General features: G+C 48.0%; 10 protein-coding genes across 10 annotated transcripts; 8 read left to right on the forward strand and 2 right to left on the reverse strand.

The window, feature by feature from the left end:
• Window positions 1–357: 357 nt before the first annotated feature.
• BX661DRAFT_133817 (transcription regulator HTH, apses-type DNA-binding domain-containing protein) lies at window positions 358–773 on the forward strand (the record flags this gene model as incomplete). Its single annotated transcript, XM_051532626.1, has 2 exons — window positions 358–568; window positions 721–773. Coding segments are annotated over 2 exons (264 nt in total), but the record flags the coding sequence as incomplete, so codon positions are not given.
• Window positions 774–2778: 2005 nt separating this feature from the next.
• On the forward strand, window positions 2779–3108 carry BX661DRAFT_177106 (uncharacterized protein). Its single transcript, XM_051534563.1, has one exon. The coding sequence runs from the start codon at window positions 2809–2811 to the stop codon at window positions 3001–3003; it is 195 nt and encodes a 64-aa protein (XP_051394769.1). The 5' UTR covers window positions 2779–2808; the 3' UTR covers window positions 3004–3108.
• Window positions 3109–4627: 1519 nt separating this feature from the next.
• BX661DRAFT_177108 (uncharacterized protein) lies at window positions 4628–7386 on the forward strand. Its single transcript, XM_051534564.1, has one exon. The coding sequence runs from the start codon at window positions 4843–4845 to the stop codon at window positions 7312–7314; it is 2472 nt and encodes an 823-aa protein (XP_051394770.1). The 5' UTR covers window positions 4628–4842; the 3' UTR covers window positions 7315–7386.
• A 118-nt stretch (window positions 7387–7504) lies between these two features.
• Window positions 7505–8731, forward strand: BX661DRAFT_52432 (uncharacterized protein). Its single transcript, XM_051539222.1, has one exon. The coding sequence runs from the start codon at window positions 7820–7822 to the stop codon at window positions 8573–8575; it is 756 nt and encodes a 251-aa protein (XP_051394771.1). The 5' UTR covers window positions 7505–7819; the 3' UTR covers window positions 8576–8731.
• Window positions 8732–11431: 2700 nt separating this feature from the next.
• Window positions 11432–12028, reverse strand: BX661DRAFT_196108 (uncharacterized protein; the record flags this gene model as incomplete). Its single annotated transcript, XM_051538018.1, has 1 exon — window positions 11432–12028. One exon carries the CDS (start codon window positions 12026–12028, stop codon window positions 11432–11434), a length of 597 nt encoding a protein of 198 aa, XP_051394772.1.
• A 3822-nt stretch (window positions 12029–15850) lies between these two features.
• On the forward strand, window positions 15851–17004 carry BX661DRAFT_52446 (uncharacterized protein). Its single transcript, XM_051539223.1, has one exon. The coding sequence runs from the start codon at window positions 15984–15986 to the stop codon at window positions 16641–16643; it is 660 nt and encodes a 219-aa protein (XP_051394773.1). The 5' UTR covers window positions 15851–15983; the 3' UTR covers window positions 16644–17004.
• Window positions 17005–17234: 230 nt separating this feature from the next.
• Window positions 17235–19145, reverse strand: BX661DRAFT_177116 (cyclic nucleotide-binding-like protein). The gene is given in 5 exon segments (XM_051534565.1): window positions 17235–18057; window positions 18078–18258; window positions 18279–18502; window positions 18594–18735; window positions 18753–19145. The coding sequence occupies 5 exon segments, from the start codon at window positions 18896–18898 to the stop codon at window positions 17365–17367; spliced, it is 1386 nt and encodes a 461-aa protein (XP_051394774.1). The 5' UTR covers window positions 18899–19145; the 3' UTR covers window positions 17235–17364.
• Window positions 19146–19759: 614 nt separating this feature from the next.
• BX661DRAFT_127712 (uncharacterized protein) lies at window positions 19760–19927 on the forward strand (the record flags this gene model as incomplete). Its single annotated transcript, XM_051532492.1, has 1 exon — window positions 19760–19927. A coding segment is annotated over one exon (168 nt), but the record flags the coding sequence as incomplete, so codon positions are not given.
• Window positions 19928–20282: 355 nt separating this feature from the next.
• BX661DRAFT_52452 (RHO protein GDP dissociation inhibitor-domain-containing protein) lies at window positions 20283–21685 on the forward strand. The gene is made up of 2 exons (XM_051539224.1): window positions 20283–20715; window positions 20896–21685. The coding sequence occupies exons 1-2, from the start codon at window positions 20553–20555 to the stop codon at window positions 21456–21458; spliced, it is 726 nt and encodes a 241-aa protein (XP_051394776.1). The 5' UTR covers window positions 20283–20552; the 3' UTR covers window positions 21459–21685.
• Window positions 21686–21761: 76 nt separating this feature from the next.
• BX661DRAFT_129733 (LYAR-type C2HC zinc finger-domain-containing protein) lies at window positions 21762–21959 on the forward strand (the record flags this gene model as incomplete). Its single annotated transcript, XM_051532534.1, has 1 exon — window positions 21762–21959. A coding segment is annotated over one exon (198 nt), but the record flags the coding sequence as incomplete, so codon positions are not given.
• Window positions 21960–22593: the final 634 nt, after the last annotated feature.

The raw sequence follows: 22593 nt of genomic DNA on the forward strand, positions 1-22593 counted from the left end.
TATCAAGCGTCACTTTACTTTACTCAACTTTGTTCTCTCCAATTCCAGCAATCCACAAAATCACCCAAAAAATTGGTTTAAAAAATAAGCCACAAACTCTCCTTGAAGAATATCAGATTTTATTGATATGACCATTGGGTGCTAGCGACACGCAAGGCACAAATATATTTCTATCGCTTTTTCTTCTTCTTCCTCTCCTCATACATTCGCACAAACAACCCACGCACACATACTTTCACATTCATACATTCACATACTTTCCAAATGACGGGGCAGGGCAAAACAACCACGATCAATAGCAGCGCCACTGGCAGCAAACCTAGGATTAACAACATAGGCAGCAGCAGTTTAAAGCAGGTATGGTCGGCGTCTTACGCTGGTGTCGAGGTTTTCCAGCTGCTGGTCAATGGCACAGCAGTCATGCGCAGGCGGGTGGACTCGTACATCAATGCTACCCAGATACTCAAGTGTGCGCAATACGACAAGCCACATAGGACAAAGTTCCTCGAGAAAGAAGTGCATACGGGGACGCACGAGAAGGTGCAAGGCGGCTATGGAAAATATCAAGGTAAGAACAAAAAAGAGGCGATGGGAATAAAAAGACTAAATAAAAAGACCAAAACAGCTGCTGTGCGTATTTTGGCAGCTGAAATGGCGAGCGAAAATCAAAATACAAGCGACGGATTAAACAAGGGCTTTCTGGTGTTTCCCCACTGCTAGGCACTTGGGTTCCCTTGGACCGGGCGCAGGATCTGGCGCAGGAGCTGGGCGTATACGAGGCGCTGCGGTGCCTGTTCGAGTTCAACCCGGCGCCGGGCGAGAAGCCGCCGACGGCGCCGCGCAGCCTCGAGTCAATGTACAACAAGCGCAAGGCCGCAGAGGCCGCCGACGCGGCGGTGCCGAAGAGGCGCACGGGCAGCGGCACGGCGGCGGCCGAGACTCCGCGGCAGCGGCAGGGCTCGGGGTCGCTGTCGTCGATCCTCAACACCACAGACCAGCCGCTGTGGCAGCCGCACTCGCCGGCCACGCCGCAGCGGCGCGCAGCCACGCACTACCCGACGCCGACGGACGGCGGCCGCGGGCGTACGGCCAGGCGGCGACGCCGACAGACGCGCGGCACGCGCTGCGCGACATCACCAACGCGCACCGCGGCATCGGCACGCACTGCGACAAGCCGTCGCCGTCCGCAATGGCGGCGAAGATGCTGAGCCCGCCGGCGACCATGACGCCGCCGGCCTCGGCGCAGCGGGGCGCAGTGCCGTTCGGCGCGCAGCAGCCGCCCAACAGCGCGCCGGCGCGGCTGGACCACCCGGGCGCGGCGCAGCAGCAGGCGTTCATGCAGCTGGTGGCGTTTGCGTCGCGGCCGCGCGCCCAGCACCAGGCGCCGCCGGTCGACGTCGACGTGACTCTGCGGCAGCGCGGCGGCGCGCTGGCCAACGCGCCGATCGCCGGCGACGGCAGCACGCTGCTGCACGCGGCGACGCTGAACGCGCACTGGGACGTCGTGCAGGCGCTGCTGGACAATGGCGCCGACTGCACGCGGCCGACGCAGGACGGGCTGACGCCGCTGATGCTGGCGGCCGGGTCGCTCGGCGCGTGGCGCCAGCGCGACGCGCATATCTTCGCGTGGCTGCTGGACGCCATGCCGGCGGCGCTGTGCTGCCGCGACGCGAATGGCCGCAGCGCGCTGCACTGGGCCGTGGCGTCGGTCGGCACCGAGTGGCCGCTGGCGTCGGCGCACTACGCGCAGCTGCTGGCCGAGCGGCTGGAGCGCATGCGCCGCCCCGACGCCGCGGCCTGGCGCGACTCCCGCGGCCGCACTGCTGCGGAGCTGGGCGGCCGCATGGGCAATGCGCCGGCGGCCGAGGCCCTGGCGAGCGGAATTCTGGCCGAGCGGGCCGCCGGCCATCACGTGCCGGCCGCGGACCGCTACGAGCATGCGGCCCTGCGGGCCGGCGAGCTTGTGCGCGCGGCGGCCGACGAGATGCGCCGCGTGCATCGCGTGCGCGGCGACGTGCTGGACGCGGACATGCGGCGGGCGGCGGCGCTGCTGCTGGAGCTGCGCGCCGAGCACGCGGACGCGGTGGTGCGCGCGCGCGACTACGGCCGCGTGGCGGGCGAGTGCGTGGCGGCGGCGCGGCGCGAGGCGGCGCTCAAGCGGAGAATCGAGGCCGCGGTCAACCTGCAGCAGGCGGCGCGCGCACTGGCTGCGGTCGAGGGCGCTGGCGGCGGGGTGGCCGATGGGGCCGAGCCGCCCGCATCTCCTGCGGGGCGCGCATCGCCCGCATCTCCTGCGGGGCCCTCGTCGCCTGCGCTCATGCAGCGCGCGCTGGAGCTGCGCCGGGCGAATGCCGCGTACGAGGCCGAGTCGCGCAGGCTCGCGCGCGAGTACGCCGAGCTGGCGGCCGTTGTGCGGCCGTGGCCAGCGGCGGATGAGGGCGCGGGCGCAGGCTCAGGCCAGGCCAGGCGCGGGCGCAGGCTCAGGCCCAGGCCCAGGCCAGGCCCAGGCGCGGACGCAGGCCAGGCCTAGGCCCAGACGCGGAGGCCGCCGATCTGCTGGCGATGCGCGCGGTGCTGCGGGGCGAGGAGGAGCGGCTGCACAAGATGGAGCGCGTTGTGGCCGCGGCCTGCGGTGACCTGTCGATGGAGAAGGTGCGCAATGTCGTTGGGCCTGTGCTGTCGGTGCTGAACAACGGCAATACTCTGTCTGCCGATTGAAGTCGCTTGTTTGCTCGCTTAGGCCTTTTTATGACTTGACATTATAAAACCCCCCTCACCCCTCTGCTTGCATGCTCTTCCTCTGCTTGCATGCTCTTCCTCTGCTTGCATGCTTTTCCTCTGCTTGCATACTTTTCCTCTGCTTCCATACTTTTCCTCTGCTTCCATACTTTTCCTCTGCGCCTTGCCACTACACTTTTCACATATGTGAGGTGGTATTGTAGACATGTCTATTTGTCTATTTGTCTATATGAGCCTTTATCTTTTCTTTTTCTTTTGGCTTGATATAGCCCTGCAGAAGTTTTACTTTATTTTATTTTATTTTTGCACTTGTATCCTGATACTAAGAAAATCTTTTTTCCTCCTCCCTCCTCTCTGCTTTTTTTTTACATGTTTACGCACTATTCTTTTTTACCTGCATGTTTATTGAGATAGACAGACAAAAAGATGAGCTCCCTTTTTCCCTCATCCCTAAAATAAAAATATAAAAAAAAATTATGTGAACATTGTCGGGCTTTCCAACTGAATATATTTCCACTCCCCTTTTTCTTTTCTCCTTGAATGTTCTATCTCGTGTAAATTATTTTTTCTTTTCATTATCCCTTTTGCTTTTTTCTTTTTTTGTCTAGTAATTTATTTATTTATAATAATTATATCGTTTCGCTTTGATTCGTTTTGTTTCGTCTCGTTCCGTTTCGTTTCCCTTTTTTTTGCTGTCACAAAGGGAATAACCGAAAGAGGGAAGAATAAAATCGGTTTTTTTCTACCTAAAAAGGAGAGAGCGGGCTGATAGACCGTTTGGTTTTCAATCATATCCAACATCTTTTTTTGTTTACGTTTTCACAATTATCATCAATTTATATTTTTTTGTTAGCCTCTATAAATCGACAACGACGCAGCTCCATTCTGTTCCATTCCGTTTCTTTCTTTCTATCTTTTCTTTTCTTTTCTTTTTTGTTATTACTCTATCAGAGAGGGGGGGGAAACATTCTTACCCTGCTTTTTTCTGATTTTTTTCTGATTTATTTCACTTTCTATTGTAACTGCTCAATTTCTTTCTTTATTTTTTCGCTTTCACACACACAATTTTTTTACTTTTATTTTATTTAAAATTAAGCAGTACCATTCATCTCTTTCTTTTTCTTTTTCTTCCTTTAATTATCAATTTCTTCAATGTACTGCAAGCGTTGTGGTAGTATAGTCCACGACCAAGTGTCCAATTGCCAAAAATGCGGCGGACTACCGGTCGAATCTCTCACAGGCAGTGGCGGCAGCGGGTCCTCCGCCGACCGTAAAGACCCCTGGTCCTCCACCTACCTCCAGCGTCGCCTCAAGCCCACGACAACCGCACGCCCAGTGTCCACGTACAATCCACCGATGGAGATCCGCCCACTGGGCTCGCCCAAATACACAGACGCTGCTGGAGCTTCGCGGCCAGTGCGGGATGCCACCGCGGGGACGCGTCCTTCGTCCATGTATGTTGGTTCATCCTCGGCTGCCAGCGTGCTGGACTCCCAGGTGCAGTCGGCGATTCAGCGGTCGGTCGCTACACAGCGGGCTGGACAGTCTCCGCCCCAGCAACAGCAGCAGCAGCAGCAGCAGTCACAGCTTCAGCAGTCTCAACCCCAGCTGCATCGGCAGCCTGAGGAGGTGAATCCCCAGACTAGGCAGCTGCGGTCCAAGTGGTCGCAGTATTTCACCAGCACGGCGTCGCCGCAAGTTCAGTTGGCGGCTGGACGCGGGCGTAGCGAGTCTTTGAGCACTACTTTGATGAATAAGCCTGTGGCAGCGGCGAGTGCAACGTCGGTTGGGCTTCAGGGTGCGCGTATTCCGGCGAAACATTCTGACCTTGTGGCCCGGCCCTTTGCGGCTGTGCAGCGGCCGCTGACAAGTGACGGCAGCGGGTCTGCTGCTGCTGCTGCTGCTGCCATTGCTGCTGCTGCTTCTTCTTCTGCTGCTACTGCTGCCAGGTCGTCGTCGGCTACTGTGAGCCAGCCAGCGACGGCAACAGCAGCTGCCCAGAACCGCGCATCTCCGTTGTCCCTGGCAAAATCGCTGGCGGCTGATCCGCGCAATGTAATTTCGTCCTTTGATCAGCGCAAACCCTTGTCCAGCCCAATCAGCATGGCGATGCGGTCTCGGTCAGCTACCCTCCCCGACCTACACTCCGGGGATTCCCGGCCCTGCACCACCTGTGGCTTACTTCTGCGTGCCGAAGAGCAGCGCCAATTTGCGTCCAAGCAAGGGGTAGTTTATTGCACAGACTGCTATCACTCGAGTTATAGCCGAGGCCACTGTACCGGATGCAATAAGATAGTGCTGACCCATGGAAGGCCTTGGGTACAGCACGGGGAGAAAGTTTGGCATAAACTTTGTATTAAATGCAGGACTTGTGCGAAGCTATTGGTTGCGCCGTTGGTAGATTTGGAGGGGATGCCGACCTGTGAACCGTGCTTTATGCGCTGTTACCCGAGGGAATTGCTCAGGCCGATGCCTAAGGAATCAGCCCCGGCTGCACCGGTGCCGCAACCGGTTGTGGCGACGGCGGCGGCGGCGGCGAAGGGAGTGACGTCGGCTGCGAAGGCGATGACGTCGGCTGCGGTTTCTTCGCAGCGCACGATGCTGCCAGTCGTGGCACCCTTGGTTTGGGGAGGAGGAGCCACTGCTGCTGGTGTTCCTTCTTCTTTTCCTGCGCGACAGACAGTGGATATCAAGGAGCTGGAGCGTGGGTCGAAACGGGCCGTGGCGGCAGCAGCGGCAGCGACCGTGGCGGCGTCTATCCCTACCCCGGTGATTTCCGAGTACGACGGTGGAGCAACCAGCGCCTCTAATTCGCCAGAGCTGCAGGATACGCGACAGAGCAAGTTTGTTCGGGCAATGGATGCCATGCGGATTATGTCGCCGGTGGAAGTGGCAGAAAAGGAAGGGTTGCCCCGCCCACGCGTAATTGTGGATCCCGAATTTGGCTTGCTTGCACGTGTGGAGTCTCAGCCTGTGCCGGCGCAGGATGTGCGCAGGCCCAGTGTTTCTGGCTCTGGACCTGGCTCGGGTAATGTGCTTGGTCATGTGCGGTCGTCGTCGGCGAAAGTCGATGCGATCAAGTCGATGCTGAATCAGTCGGTGTCTCCGATAGATACTTCGGTGGCGGCGCTTTATCGTCCGCCGCTGTCGCCGTCGCTGAAGAACCCGAATTCGCCGACGGCGCGGGCAGGATCGTCTAGGTCAGTGAGCTTTAGGTTTGACCAGACGATGGAGTCTGATGCTAGCGATGAGTACGATGAGGAGCCGGTGGCTCCGCCGCGTCCTAAGGTGCACGAACCTGTCCAGGAGCAGCAGCAGCAGTCTGAGCAGGAGGACGAGGATGAGGATGAACCAAAATCTCTAGCCGATTATGTGCTCAGCAAGGCGTCCAGTAACAAATCCAAGGCGAGGCTTCCGTCGGTTGCCGATGCGATTAAAAAGTTTAGCTCGCCTGCAATGACCCCTGCATCGGCGCAGCGTGGAGACCCATTGGATCGGTCGCAGATCCCGGAGCTCAAGGACCTTATCCGTACACATCAGCGGGAGCCGCCACAGGAGCCGACAATTCCGGCGCTGGATAAGCACAGTCGGATTCTTAAGTCGCGGCCGCGCAACAACAATCGCCGGCAACCGACGGGATCGCCTCAACAACAACAGCAGCAGCTGGTGCCGCAGATGGACACCCTGCCTTCCCCAACCTCCACTGTGGGACCTAATCAGTGTGCCCGGTGTGCGCGCGCAATCGAGGATACGTGGTTTAGACTTTCGGATGGCCGCCAGGTGCATGTCGAGTGCTTTACGTGCCAGGGGTGCGATAAGCTGATTGATGATGGTGTGTATGTGCTAGAGAATAACGTTGAGTTCCATCCACCTTGTGTACCACCGACGCCGCCGGTCGTTTCTGTGTCGCCAATACCATCATCGGTTCATCAACAGCAGCAGCAGCAGCAGGGTTCGTCTTTGGGTCGTCCGATGGGACCAAGGGAGCCGCGTCGCGAGGAAATGTGCGATAGGTGCCATGATCATCTCGTGGGCCCGCGGTTCCAGCTGACTAATGGCAAGCAGTATCATCCGGAGTGTTTCGCGTGTGCCGGATGTGGGCAGAGATTTGACGAAGGATCCTATGTCTGTTTCGAGGGTCAGGAGTATCACCATCAGTGTGTGGAGAAATTCGCAATGGCGCAAAAACAAGAGGAAGATGCTGCAAACAGAGGGGCAGGAACAGCAGCAGGAGCAGGAGCAGGAGCAGCAGACGGTCTTAATGGTGGTGGTCAGGATGCTGGAGGATTTATTTGTGCGCAATGTGATGGGAACATTGAGGGTGTGTTTTTGAGGCATAATGAGGCTGTGTTCCACCCTGAGTGTTTCTGTTGCTGTGATTGTCAACAGGCTATTACCCCCGGGATGCCGTTTGGAGAAGTTGAAGGGTGTCCTTGTTGTGAGGGGTGTTTGGAGCAGAGAGCCGCTAGTGTTGCCCAGCAGCAGATGCAGAGGCAAAGGCAGCAGCAGATGCAGATGCAGAATAATTGGGCGAATAGCAGGCAGCAGCAACAACCTACTAAAACCGGATACTAACTGAAATGTGTCATCTTTTTTTTTAATTTTTCTTCCTATCTATATTCAAATATATGTATCATTTTTATCAAATATAATTTTATCATTAATTCAATTGCTTTCACATATATTTTCATGTTGAATAATAATAGTAATTTATTATTTATGTAATGATTTTAAGCGGCTTACTATATTCTTATATAACGCCGTTCAGCATTTCTACCTGTCAATTCAGCCGCGCGCGCTGCATCTCGATGCCGGTCGCTATGTCTACCAGGCACCCATGCCCGACAAAAACAGCAAAGAAAGTGCCACTATCTGCTATGTATAGTGCGGCCAGTCAGGTGATACGTATGAGACTGCAGTTCTAGACCTGCTTGACAAGCTTGTGTCGGAGCCATTCTTTGACCAGCTGCGGACTAAGGAGCAGCTGGGCTACCGGGTTCACGCAAATATAAAAACCTATGGCAAGAGCAGCGCGCTGCAGTTCTACATTCAGGGCGAAAGCAATCCCACTTATGCCACAATGCGCATAGATGCGTTTGTGCATGATTTCCGCCAGTACCTGCTTGATTTTGACGCTGCCAAGCTGGCCACACAAATCAAATCGATTGTCGATCAAGCCCGCGAAAGGGTCAAGAACATATCGCAAGAGACTGCCAGATATTGGTCACAGATTGATAGCGAAAACTACGACTTTGGAAGTGTCGAAAGAGGCGCTGAGCAGATAAGCAGGCTGACTAGAGACAACTTGATCGCGTTCTGGGACAAGTATATCAATCCACAAACCGCGCCTCATTACACACGTGTCGACAATCAGGTGTGGTCGTCTGCAGCTGCACAACCATCCGCTGAACAGTTTGGGGCGCACACTAGCGGTACCATTGCGCTGCACGGATGCCTCCACAAAGAAGGGCTGTCTGAGTTGTCACTTGCCAAGATTCAAAGCATGGTTTCAAGTATTGCTGCTGCCAATTTCAGTGCTAACGACGAAGACGCCTTACTGAGCAGACTCGGAGACATGGTGGGATGCACACAGCACGTTGGCCGCATCTTTGCGCCAGGAACACAAGCAAGAAATGCTCTGCAAATGGCCATTGACAGCTCGAGAGTTTCTTTCAACCATGCAGTTGCCAGCGGCAAGGATTTCACCAAAATCGGCATGCACCAGTCGCCCGACGGCGTGTGGCTCATCACTGACATTGAAAAGTTCAAGGCCACTCAAATGCTCCACGGCTCGAGCATCCCCTATGCTGTGTCTGTTCCCAAGTATAACTACTAAAACGCATTGTCTCTAACGCTCTTTCTTTTACAAGTTGGATGGATACACTTTTATACTTTTATATTGCGTGAACAAGACATGTTTAATTTTATTTGTGTGGCTGATTGGAAAACAAGATAACCACCCGAGTTTTTTTAAATGGAGTTTTAATGTCCTAATAGTAAGTTGTAAATCGAACTAGAACTCAAAGCAACAAAATATAAATATAAATATAAAAAGCACACCCAAATTGCTAAACATTATTCCAAGGTCACCCATGTGGACTGCACTATTCCCCATTAATACACATATTCATTTTACATAGAAATCAAATTAACCAAAAAGTGGCATCACTGGAATTGACAAACACATTGCTTTATTAGGCATGACTGGTGCTCTTATTTCTCGAGCATTAGCGTGGGGGAAATTATCTGGTGTTTACTTTGGCCACAGCATATGAGAATCCTTTTATTTACTTTTTACTTTTTATAAAAGGACATCATGGGTAGTAGCTGCTTTGAATGTTTTTAAGCCCTAGAAATTTGCTATTATAAAATGAATCTTTGCTTGGCTGTGACCGCAGCTTTGCTGCTGGATAATAAAATAATAAACCTGCATGTCCTTTCAAGTGCATTTATTTTCTTGTTTTTTTATTTATTTCGTTCATTACGATTTTTTTATTTTACACTTGAACACACAACTATATTATAGCCGAGCCAAATAATTGTTTGTTTTGAGGCATGGCCGTAAGCAGCTACAACGAGCACACACCCGGGTTTTACCACTTTTGTAAACACCATTTTGTTTCAGAAAGGCCCTACAAATACAGACATGTTCGCTTTTACGCGGGCGAAGACCGCTATCACAGTATCTTTTTTGATAGGTCCCACACCAATCTTTTTGTAAGCACTATATTCTGGGCTCATTTCGATACCAAAAAAACACATCGTCTGTGCTACAAAGACAACGAAAAATGGCATGTTTGCAACGAAAATGAGCAGTTTCACAGCCGCCTAGTTGAAAACTATAGCTTCTTAACTGAAAACCAGCTTGAACTTGCCAATAGTGGATTTGAGGATTGGGATCCACGCCAGCGAATGATCGACCACTCAGAAGCACTGCGCACAGCAAGAGCAGAAGCGTACCACAAAGTGAACACACACCCAATCAGAAAGCAAGGAGTGCCTCGTAATTTCAACTTGGACGACATTCAAGGATTAATTGAAGGCGATGTTGAGCTATAGTTTAGTAATTTTCAGATTACTATTTTACGTATAAATAAAAGCATGTATACTCAAGTTGTTAAAAATGACTATTGTTTCCCTCCCCCACCATTTATAACAAATGTTGCTTGTACGCGTTTTTTTTGGAATGGCGACTTCGCTTTATTGTGTAATTTATCTCCTTATCACCTTCTGGCAAGTAGACCCAGATCTGGATTGTTCCTGTTAGCGCCTCCTAAACAGCTTTTACAATTTACATCAACTACGCTCAAATATCATCTGACATTTGTCTAAACAAAGTTTTGTTCTTGTGTCTGCTTAGGCTTTGCAAAAGGAGGCGACGGGAAGCTGCTTGGAGTACATTTAGCTATTTAAGTTTACATGCCAAAGAATCAAACCAAATTTTTAAGGCAAAAAATTGTCTTTCCAAAAAATGCTGCGGCCAATAAAAAATAAACCGAGCGTTCATTATATATAAAATTTGTTTATTCCAGCACAGAGCTCTCTCATTTCTTTTCTTCATCTGCAATTTTATTATATAGTATTATAAACGATGGAGCTTCAAAAGCGTTACATAAAGGACATGTATGCGTGTGGTGATGTTGAGGATAGGCCTGGGTTTTACCACTTGTATTCTGATAAAAATTACTCAAACAGCATCAACAATAAGATATTCAGTTCTGTTGGCGTTAATGCAGGTACTCGCCACGCATGCAGGTTTTATTATGTCAAGGACCGCAACTGCCTCAACTTAAACAAAGGATTTTGGGCGTATAAAAGGGGCAACAGAGACTATCGTTTGTGCTACAGCGATGGGGACAAATGGCACATTTGCAACAATCAAGATAGGCTTCACGAACACCCACTTGAAAGCTATAGCTTTATGACCAAAAAGCAGGTCAATGATGCCAATGATGGTACAAGTAGATGGATGGTTAAACAGCGAATGACAGAGCGTTCAGAAGCGTTGCACATAACAAGAGCAGAGGAATACAGCAAGGTCAACAAACACCCAATTAGAAAGCAGAAGGCGCCTTGCAAGTTTAGTGTAATTGATGTACAAGGATTGCTTGACGGCGATGTTGAGTATTAGTATTAGCATTAGTATTAGTTCAATGTTTTAAAAGTAGCTTTTTTTGTAAAAGTGTAGTTTAAAATGATTTATTAATAGCATGTAAACCAATTCGTGTTGTTACACCTTGGGTTCTTTCATTTCCGCAGACCACCCAGTCAAATACATAACATTTCTATCAGAAAGGTAAACACGTTAGTTTAGTTGTTTCTGGCTGCACTCAGCTCCAGCATACAAACAGCAACAATTCAGGCCATTTAGTCGGCTGGTTGGGTGATATTAACATTCACACGTTTCATTGTAGCATTGACAAACAGTACTAGCATTGCCTTTTTGCGTGTCTAAATATTTTTACACGCAAATATCAATGCCAATTACATTATTTCTTATTGACTTATTTTAATATTGAAGCTGGCAGATAATTACTTGTCTGGTTGATTGTATTGCACGCAGTGAGCTGGCAATCTCAAAAACTAAAAGCTGAAATTGGATTTCTGCAAAACAAGTGTTGGCAACATTTTCTGTTTTGTTCATATTGAAAAAGCAAGCAAACAGAAAAATTATACTGCACATATGCCAGTGTTACATGGCCTGCATGCCAGCGCTAGCACCAGACTGGGGGCTAGTCGTGCTGGTCATTGAAAATCCGCCGAGATTAAATACCGGGTGGCTTGCAGCGCTTCTGATTGCGCGGAACAGGCTTTGCACCGCGCCGAGCTTTGTGCGCACAACATTGGCTGGAACAGAGGACATCTGGATGCCAAACTGGCAGCTGTCGGTCGACGCAACCTGGTCGGGGCCAGCGGCGGTAATCGAGTCCACAGCGCACACGGGCAGGTAGTAAGCGCCGTTGCTCGTCTGCATGACGTTGAGCGTCAGGTGCGTGAACTTGTTGATTGCCGGGTCAAACACAGTGGTGAGCATCACCGGGGACGTGGTCTCGACATTGGATATGCGGGACATGTCGAGGAACGAGACCATGCGCGCCAAGTGGCTGTTGACGTTGGCCAGCGGCGAGAAAGACGGGGGAGCCATGCTGCCAGTGTCAATACTGCCAGGAGCATAGTTAACTCCGGCGGGAGTGGTGGTCGAGGTGGTCGAGGTCAAGGTGTCTTGGGCGGCAACAGTAGTGGCAGCGGCGGCGACAATGCAAGCGGCAAAGGCAATGTTAATCTGCATGGTTGGAAATAGGTAAAATGTTGCTAGGTAGAAAAAGGCAGGCGAGTGCTCGTGCTGAATACATTGCTTAATTTGGGCAGGGCGTTGTGCTTCTTTTATACCCTTTTGATTGTACAACGCAAGCACACATTTCTATTTTTGGGATGATTCGAATATTTTACGCATCATTTTTGGTAAAAATAAAAGATGTATCTAGTGCCACCAACTGTGAAGAGACGTCTTTTTTACTAGAGCACTTGCAGCGATATCTTTTATTATTCAAAGATTGTAATGGCTGTATAAAACAAACGTTATAATAGCAATTCTATAAACACATATGGCATCATGTAAATATAAAATTAATCGGCAGTAGTGTTTATTGTAAAGATATATTTAGTATGTTACAAATTGATGCAATGAATGTTGTGTTAGAAACCGGCACCAATAGGAGCCAATGAAAATATACAAGCAAACAGCCACAAGTAAATGCTGTTAATTGATAAAAAATTATACTTAAAAACTAAGGTGTTCCTGTCATTGTGACGGAAACGCCTCAGTATATATCAAAAAAACTATCACTAGTGCGCAACATCTCCAGCGCCGCTCACATGTAGACAACTACCAAAACAAATTATATTATGCTGCACCTTAAAATTGCATCAATATTTGTTATTATTTTCTAGCAAAAAACAGACTCAATTATAGACACCACGCGACTTTGCAATTGATTTAATTGAACAGAGCGTTGGCTGCCGTTTTACATTTGTTCAATGCATCTGTGCGCACCAACGGGCTTTAGCCTGGGCTACTGGCCCATGTTGCAAGTCTCCAGTAAGGTTTCTAACAGTGTAAAAGTAAAACAATATTATATTTAATAAATTGAAGTGGTAAAACGCAGCTACATTGATATGAATAACACTATATAAAAAGTTCTATAAAACAAATTCATTTTTATTTGTCTGCTACTCTTTACAGCAACAATTTTAAATTTATTAATATTAACAATAATTTCAAACAAATATTTGCAATAAATCAAATAAGCCTTTGGTTTTCTGTTTATATGTCTATTTTTCTTTTTCAATACTTGACAAGTTCCAAAAATGTCATAGTTTAGGCACATAGCGTTGCATGTTGCCTTACTGAGATTAATTGATTACGCGCGTGGCAATTAAGAAATAATGTTTTTATTATAGTTTATTTATGTGCCAAGGAAAACGTATAAAAGGTGTGGCTGTCGGGCAGCCAGGAATTGTTTTTCTTGAAAAAAAAATATTATTTCTTTAATTATACTTTTGTAACAAATATATGGTGTGTATTATCAATGTTTTCTGGCTTAAATATATTAACAAATTTAATGTTATTAAGATTATATTTTTAAATTAAAACAATATACATTTTTAATAAATTTTTGTATTATAAATGCAATAGTTATATTATCAAATTTTTATAAAATTATTCAAGAACATCAGATATATTTTTTTTTAAAAATACTGCATTTTTTAATAATTATTAATATTAATTGCATCATTGAAAAATATTACATGATAGTCTTTATTTTGTTCAAGAATTTTACATGCATCTTTTGACAGTCCAATTGAGTTAGTACAGCAAGTATCCACATTTTTTTATTTTATCCTAGTTTTTGTTGCACAGACTGAAGATATGGAAGTGGATGTCAAGGTTGAGAATCATGAAAAAAGTTTCCATTTGCATGCCGATTAATAGGGCATTAATTGAATTATGCAGAAGTAAATTAGAGAGGCATAACAATGATGCCCAGATATGCTCACTATTTTGCAATTCACGAGCACGAGCATACAAATGTGAAAACCACAATATTGACTTTCCAAGGTACCAGTCTGCTTGCAGAAAAACTAGTTTTGCCAACAAAGGGCACAATTGGAAATATGCACAACAAAGGCAACGAGACATATATAAGATTAGGCCAGCGCTAGTAGCACTTTAAAAGCATTAGTAATAAAACCCTTTATACATTTAACTCCGCTTTTTTAACACTACCACTGTAATAATCTCTACACCACCCCCTTTTCACATAACTCTCTAGATTCTTAGTTGCTTGTGCCTTATTCACCTTTGAATTAGTTGATTGTGCTAATAAATCACCAAACCCTTTATCATTCTTCCGATTATTTGCGTCGCATCCCATGGTTTTAATTAGTATAAGGCTAAAAAGTGTAAAAAATGTTTATATAGTAGGTAAAATGCAAAAGAATATTGGGATATTGAAAGGCAAAATTAATTATACAAAATAAAATTTTAGTTGTAGGCATTCTTTTTTATTAATTATATAATTTAAAAAATAATATTTTGATTATTTTAAAAAGACATTGTTGATGACACAGTCATTAGGTGGAGAGAGGCATTGTCAATTTTATTAAGCAGACTCTTTTGTATTATTTTTATATTTCACTGAGATGACTAAATGCATATGAAATGTGTTACAAAAAAATCATGTTTTGTATATGGGCACAAATTTTGCAATTTCAACAATACTAAACATGATATATTTTAATTCAGCGTGAATCAAAGATTTAGTTAATTTTTTTTAGGTGATGCTCAGTAGGACCAAGATTTCTTTTGCGATGAAGCATTACAAAGCAGCAACGCAATAAATATAATGCAGACTGGAGACACGAGTATGTATATATTCCTAGTCGCAGACATTTTTGGGCTTACTTATTAACACTATTGGGAAAGCAATCAAAATTAGTGAATGCCAACAACATGAATCAATTATTTTTTACTTTTTTATTTTAGAGAGAGAGGGAGGATGTGGAGTGTACGTTTCAGCAAGTTATTTATTGTATTTCAATGTCGCCGGAGAGTAAATATATATTCCTAGTGAGATAGCAAACAAGTAAAAAGACAAAAGCTAGAGTTAATGATTAAGACTGATCGTCCACTATGTCGCCTTGTCCATCATGGGCTCTATTGCAGACCTAGCTATATGCCCCCTATAACGAAAATTATTCTAGGGGCAGCGCGGTTGGGATTTCTCCAGACTTGGGTCCAATTTCCCGGCGGTGGAAGTGTCCGCCACAGGGTGTCAGCAAATTTAAACCCGAGCACTCGATCTGCCGTCCTCATTGTTGTCGTTCGCGACAACTTTGGCAGGCTGTCCGTATGCTTGGTATACTTGAAAATACAATGGATTGCTCATTATTTTTGGCAAGCGTGTTGATTTTTTATATTTACACGAGCGAAGTGATTGGCTACAATTTGTTTTCAACAAAAAGAAAATAGCAAAAAAAAGTCGATTTCAAATTGATGCCTTTTTTGTCTTCCTTTTCTGTTTGCTAACTGATTTTGTATACATAAATTTTTATATTTATAAAATTAATATTTTTTATTTGCAAGAAATGGGGGTTCAAAAACAGCAAACGCGAACGGGCTCACTAAAGTCCTTTGTGCGCGTGGGTAAAGCCACAGACGCGCCAATGCCCAAGGACAATTTGGCCAAACCAGCCACGCGAATGACACGCAGCAAGGCAGCAGCACTGGAATCCGCGACAATTGAAAAGCAAGAATTAGTTGTAGAAACCCCAACACCAATGGAGCGCAAGCGCAAGCTAGCGAATTTGGCTCCGACAGAGCCCAAGGAGGTGGCGAAAAGGCCAGCGAGAGTAGCAGTGAGAGGCGGAAAGGCCACGACTATTGGCGCGTATTTCCCAGTTGCAACAGCGCGGTAGCTCATGGAGCAGTGGTGGAAGAAGCGGTTGAGGCGTTGGAGGTTGAGGCGGTTGAGGGGAGCAAAGAGGATCTTGATAGGCGGGCGCACGTGCTGTTGGGCAGACTGCGCAGCCGCAAGGCCAGCACCAGCACCTCCAACGAAGCCAGCGCTGCCGAAACCAGCGCTGCCGTTTTTTTGGTGCCAAGCGCGATAGAGCAAACGCGCGAGATCCAAGCGAGCATCCGCGCCCTTCGCGAAACCATCACCGAGACCACCACCAATAACATGGCGAAGCCCTCGCCCTCGACCTTTGCGTCCACCATAATTCCGACCACCGAAGACCTATACCTGCGTGATCTGCGGCGTCAGTTTGTTTCAATCAGCCCACAACCCGGCAGCGCACAGCCGCTGCCGCGGTCGATGCGCAAACTCGAGGAGCTCTTCCAAGCACTTGAGCACACCATTCTTTTTGACTCTAAGGATGCATCCATGGGGGTCATCTACCACCGCATCCGCAAGAGCGTCGAGGTCATGGCTAAACGCACTTTTGGATGGCACGAGCTTGGGCAGATTCTCGCAGTATACCCGGAATCATACACGTTTGGGGCCCTGCCCACTATGCATGAGGGCCGCAGGGTGGTTTCGGTCGAGCTTAAGCCTAGAGCTCATGGGCTGCAGATGGCTGTGGAGATGGAGAGGAGGAGGGTGGAGTTCCGGAAGAGATTGGTAAGGATTGTGGAGGCCGAGCATGGGGGTTTTTGGCCAGGCGTGGGTACACGGAGACGGATATTAGCGCGGTGCGAGGATGGCATCCGGAGTTTGATATCGAGACTACCCCGATGGTCACCCCCATTGCGATGCCGCCGGCGACATTGCCCTTGGGCAACCAGTCGGCTAGCCCGTTGGTGGCCACGTTCGACCGCAACCGCCTCAAGCATCTACTAGGCCAGACCACTGCGGCACTTCCCAGGCCCCCGCCCAGGAGCAAGCCGACCTAGTTCCGGAACCAACCACTGCAGCGGCAGCGGCATTGGCAGCAACAAAGGCAGCAGCGGCAGCGATTCCCAAGGAAAAGCCTATTACAAAGGCGCAAGAGCTGCTCGAACGCATCCGCGCCAAGCAGCGTGCCAAAGAACTCCAGAAACAAAACGAAGCGCCTGTAGTGCCCGCATCCACGCGTACAATGCATTCTCGCCTTCCGGGTATCCTTGAAGCTTTGTCTTTTATGTTTTACTCGGAGCGCAAATCCGTGCTGCCGTTCTTCTTCGTCGCTGACCGGATTGCGGAGACAAAGGGGCTGGATAAGGCGGAGGCTGCTGTGCATTTGGTCGAGATGAGTGCGTTTGTGCCGGAGTGGTGTGTTGTGGTGAGAGAGGATGGAGCTGTGATGAATAGGGGCGAGGAGCCGGTTACGGGCGCTCGGATGAAGGTTACGCGGTCGATCGGTATGCAGGAGGCAAAGGCGCGCTTGGAGGCCAAGATAGCTGAAAAACTCCAGTAAACTTATTTTGCATTATTTAATACGACAAAGTTGATACAATTGTTTTGATAACGTTTGTTTTGGAATTGGCCAATAAAGAAAAAGAATAAAATAAACATGTTAGAATAATGTAAAAGGGGCCAAATACGAAGGGGGAGTAACCATGCACATACAACGTCCCCGTCTTTAGTGCTTAGCAGTCAGCGACTGGATATGCATGTAGTTACCAGCCTCGCGCCTGATAATGTTGATGACAGGGCCCAGCAAGCGGTTAAAGGCGTCGCGGCTCATTCTCGCACACTTAGTACGGCCACATGAGATCAGCGTCGCCTGCCTGGGCTGATTATCGATCAGCGCCAGCTCGCCAAAGTACCCGCCCTGTCCAAGCGCTGGGTACTCGCGGCTCACGCCATCCCCATCCGTCTTGTATACCTTGACAGTGCCCTGCTCAATAAGGAAAAAGTCGTGTCCGGGGTCACCCTGGTGCATAATAACGTCGCCATCGTTGAATGTGACAGACTCGAGCGCATCAGCAATCTTCTGGCGCTCATAGGGCTCGAGCGACTTGAGTAAAGGGACGGTCTCGAGGAACCGCTCGTAGAGGCGGCGTTTGCGCGAGGTGCGCTCCATCAGCAAGCTACGGAATGTGATGCGGTCCAGGGCCCACAGTGTGGCATCCGACGTGGCCGTCACAGTCGCCGCCCTGGGCGCATTATACATAAGTGCGAGCTCGCCAAAGCTGCCGCCGTCCGCCACCTGGGCGACCTTCACGGGATCTCCGCCACTGGCCTTGTAGATGTCAAAGGTGCCGCGCTCGACAATATAAAAGTAGTCGCCGACGCCGCCCTGAACAATGACACTCTGGCCGCGCTCGACGTGCTTTCCTCCATGGCGTCAACGACATCGCGGTACGAGTCCTCGTCCATGTTTTTGAACAAAAAGTTGTTGTCCAGTGCCTGCCGGATCCGCTGCTTCTGGCCCTCGGTCTTGGGGACAAACTTCTTCTTGTACTCAGCCTCCGTCGACGGGTTCATGCTTTCGGCAGACACACTGAACCGACGCCCAGCAAAGGGCAACAGGCTGCCGGCTGCGGAACAGACACCAGGCTGCTGAATTTGTCGCGCGCCTCCTCGTCCGCGTCGTTGTCCACTGTCATACCGCTGTCATCAGCCGCCTGCTGCTGGAAGCTGCTGCTGCTGCTGTTGCTGCTGCTGCCAAAGCTAAAGTTGGGGTTGATCATTCCACAAGCGCTGCCACTACTGGTCCACGCATGCTCTGAAGCCTGCCGCATGCACGAATGCGAGTCGTCCTGGTTTCCATTAGCCTCGGGCCGGACTCCCTGGGCGTCTCATCCTGGTGCATGCTGCTGGTGCTGCTGCTGCCGCCATTGTGCAGCCCCGATACGGCCGGAATACCTCCGGGCGTGTTTGGCTTGCCACCGCCGTCACCGCTGTTGCAGCTGTGGCTGTGGCTGTGGCTGCTCCTGCTGCAGCCTCTGGGCCTTCTCCGACAGGATCGAGAATATTGGGGTGCATCTTGAGAAGCGCCAAAGCCCCTCTCGCTGCTCGGCCAACTTCTGGTTAAAGTACGTGGCGCAGAACTGGTAGATGTCGGTGGGCCTCCGCCGGTACACTGCTTCGCGAAGGTCTGACAGAATATCAACGTACTCTGCCTCATGCTCGGAGTGTCTGTCGCTAAGTGTGCTCTTTTCCGGCTCCATTTTTTTGTTGGTAAAGGCGAGATTTCAATAAATCCAGAGAAAGTAGGGGGAGAGAGGAGGAAAGTACGTGTCTTTTTGAAATTCGGTGGTGTAGCTGATTGTGAAAAATGAAATATAAAAGAGAAAGACAAAAGAGGGTGTTATTTTGCGTTAAACTGGTTAAAAAGAAAAAATAGAAAAGAAAGCGAGAGCAAGAGATGAAAAATAGACCAAAGTCTAGCCTTGGAAAAATATATATATAAAAACGGAGAAGCGAAAAAAGAAGGGACACGCCACTCTAAAATGAAAATATATAAACAAAACAACCCTCTCCTCCATTTCTCCTATTATGTGTGGTGTTGACACCCGCTCTGTTTGTCTTTTTTGTGCTCCGGCGAAATGGAACAACAATAAAAAAAGAGTGATGCGCCCACTGCTCCCCCTCCCTTCTCTCTGCTCCATTCACTGTCTGTCTGGCCTTGTCAATTTCGAGAGTCCAGAACCGGAAGTTTGTGGCGGGGGTCGCCTGTATTTTGAGAAATCCTCCAATTGGCTGGCGCTTTCAGGTGACTCAAGTGCTATTGGGGGGAGACATGATGATTTCGATTATAATATTAATCTTATACCGATCACCGCTTACTTTTTTCTTCCTCTTTTTCCGTTTTTTACACGCATAGCACTGAAAAAAAATCATTGGGATTAGCGAGTCTTTTGCCTTTTGCTTTCCACTCAACTCATCTGCCGTTTTAATACCATCTCTATCCCTATCTCTCTCCTTTTTTGTACTATAAAGAATAGAAAGACCACTCATTCACCATGTCATCAACGGAATCCACCAAAGTCGCAAACAAAGGCAGCGTCATATCAGCAGCCCCCCTGTCTCGGGTAAGCGGACGCACATGGAAGGCCACCAAAAAGCCGACCAACCGCACAATGATCCACAAATCTCTGCGCAAAACATACGACCAGCGCATGCAGGAAACCCAGGACCTCAAGGCACTCAAGGCTATTGAGCAGGGCTTGAAAGATGAGAAGAAAGCCGAAAAGGACGCGCACAGAGACAGGATTGTTGAGCGCAGAAAGAGGAAGGAGGAGAAGGAGCGTCAGGAGAAGTACCAGGCTGAGATGTCCGCTAGGAAGCGCATGCGTGTTAAGCGCAAGGAGATGAAGGCCCGTGCTCACGCCAAACACTAAGAGTGGAGGGGAATATTTCAAGGGCCTGAGGCTGTTTTTTGCTTTTCTGCTATTTTCTGGTTAAAATATACTATTCACGTGATGATACATGGGTTGTTCATGCAGACCCTAAGAAAACCAGTTGCTATAAAAATAAAAAATAATACAGATTCCGATCATCGTGGGCGATTTCACGAATTTGTTGTCATTGCTTTTACACAAATAGAGAAGGGAGAAAAGGACGAGGGGCGGGAAGAAAGCAATGAAAAAACGACCTTGTTTTGGTTTTGGTTTTCGCGTGCCCTGAGCCAAAAAATAGAACAACAAAAGCAACAAAATGACAAAAATAGGCCAAGAAACCAAGCATCCAAAACAACCAAAACACACATACTTTTTACTTATATTTCTCCCTTTTTCCCTTTTCTTACTTCACAAGTGTTTACTTTTTATTTCTCTTTTAAACTAATTCGTTACATCTTGCAATCTTTCACTTTAAAAAATAATGTTGCAGCAGCAGAAGCAAGAAATCGATGATCTGGTCGCCACCCAGACTGAGGGCTACACCCCCGGAGAGAAGAAGGATCTTTCCGAGCTCAAGCAGCTCGACGCCAACGACGAGTCCCTGAACAAATGGAAGGCGTCGCTGGGTCTTGACAACGCACAAGGTAAAGTTTGTTTTATATTGCTGGCACAAACCACCAAGCTGACTTTGTCATCTCTGGCGAAATTGAAGTGCAATTTCCAAACAAATAAACAAATAAGTATAAAAATCAAAAAGCAAAATATTATCTGATTTTATGCTAATAACTTTACCCTCCCCTCTCTGCAAATTTTATTTTTACTAGTTCCGTTCCCTGAGGATCCTCGTTCGGTCATCGTCCATGCCTTGATCTTCGAATCCGCTGAAAAGACAATTGTAATGGACGTGTCGACGCCTGAGAAGATTGCCCAGCTCAAGGCTACGCCAATTGTGATCAAGTGGGGCGTTGACTACTCGTTCATCATTGAGTTCTATATCCAGCGCGAGGTCATTTCAGGCCTAAAGTACCTGCAGCAAGTGAAGCGCAGTATACTTACTATAGAGAGGAGCGAGGAGATGTGCGGAAGCTTTGGCCCCAAGCTTGATAAGCAGCAGTGCCGTTTCCCTCAGAACACTGCTCCCTCGGGACTTGGCTCTCGCGGTTCGTATGTTATTAGAAGCAAGTTTGTTGATGATGATAACAATGTTCATCTGGATGGACCTGGACTATGGAGATCAAGAAGGACTGGGCTTGAAATGAGAATAATATCAATGTTTTTTGTTTATCTTTTTTACCCATTATTGCTATTGCCATTGCTATATCTTTTTTCTATTATTCTTTACAAGTATGAATTTCACTCATCTTCATCATTTACAAATCAAGTGTAGTAGTGGCAACTCTCTTATCTTACCTTATTGTAATTAATAACGTGTTATTAATTGCAATGTTTCGTATGTGCACGTCCACAATTGCCACTGCGATTGGCTTAACCCTTTTTAACTGATCGTTGATTTATTGATTTTTAGATTAAACATTTTTTTCCTTGCTTTCTCTGCACACCTTTATTTGTGACATTTACAGGTTGTTAGCCCGACGGTTTCTGTTCTATATTATTTTTTTCCTCTTTCATTTTCCCCTCTCGCTTTTATCTATATTTATTATAAACTTTATTAATATATACATTAGCAGTCATGGTCTCGTTCGTTTGCAACTATTGCCAGGAAACTCTGAAGAAGCCCAAGCTCGACATGCATGCCCAGCGCTGTCGCAACGCCTCATTCTCCTGCATTGACTGTAGCGTCGATTTTATGGGTACGACCTACCGCCAGCACACCTCCTGCATAAGCGAGGCCGAAAAGTACGAGGGGAAACTGTTCAAGGGCAACAAAAAGAATGCTAACCAGAAGCAGAACATCCCCGCACAAACCCAGCCACAGACAAAGTCTACCGTGGATCAGCTCAAGGAAAGGGCCCAGCAACTAAACTCTGTCCAGGAATCTACGGTTGCAGATAAAAAGCGCAAACCTGAGGACACCGCCGAGGAGGAGGAGAAGAAGAGCAAGAAGGAGAAGAGAATAAGGAGGAAAAGAAAGAGTCGGCTTGGGATGAATCTGATTTGCCTAAAAATTCCGTGGAGGCGCTGGTTTGTGCCATTGCTGCGCACCTTGGCGAAAACAATGTTTCTGACAATGTTTCTTTTAAGGACATGAAGAAGAAGTGCATTAAGATGGTTACGAAGCACAAGAAGAGCAAGTTGGACAAAGATGAAGTGAAGAACAAGTTCGAAGAGGCTGTTGTTGCTGCGCTTTCCGCAGGCAAAGTCACATTGTCAAAGATCTAGAATACTATTCAATTTTTTGTTTATGGAGAGGGGCGCGATTCTAGCGCACTGTTTACTGGCATTTGAGGATTATAGTGGCTACATACTATTTTCTGGTATATTGGCTTCATCTTTCTTTGTCACATGTATTGTTTTGGACATTGTCTGTCTTTAAGCTATACTGGTACTTTTATTAAAAAAGT

Source organism: Kickxella alabastrina (assembly GCF_025024165.1).
Source record: "Kickxella alabastrina strain RSA 675 chromosome Unknown BX661scaffold_2, whole genome shotgun sequence".
In the NCBI taxonomy this organism is placed as follows: Eukaryota; Fungi; Kickxellomycota; class Kickxellomycetes; order Kickxellales; family Kickxellaceae; genus Kickxella; species Kickxella alabastrina.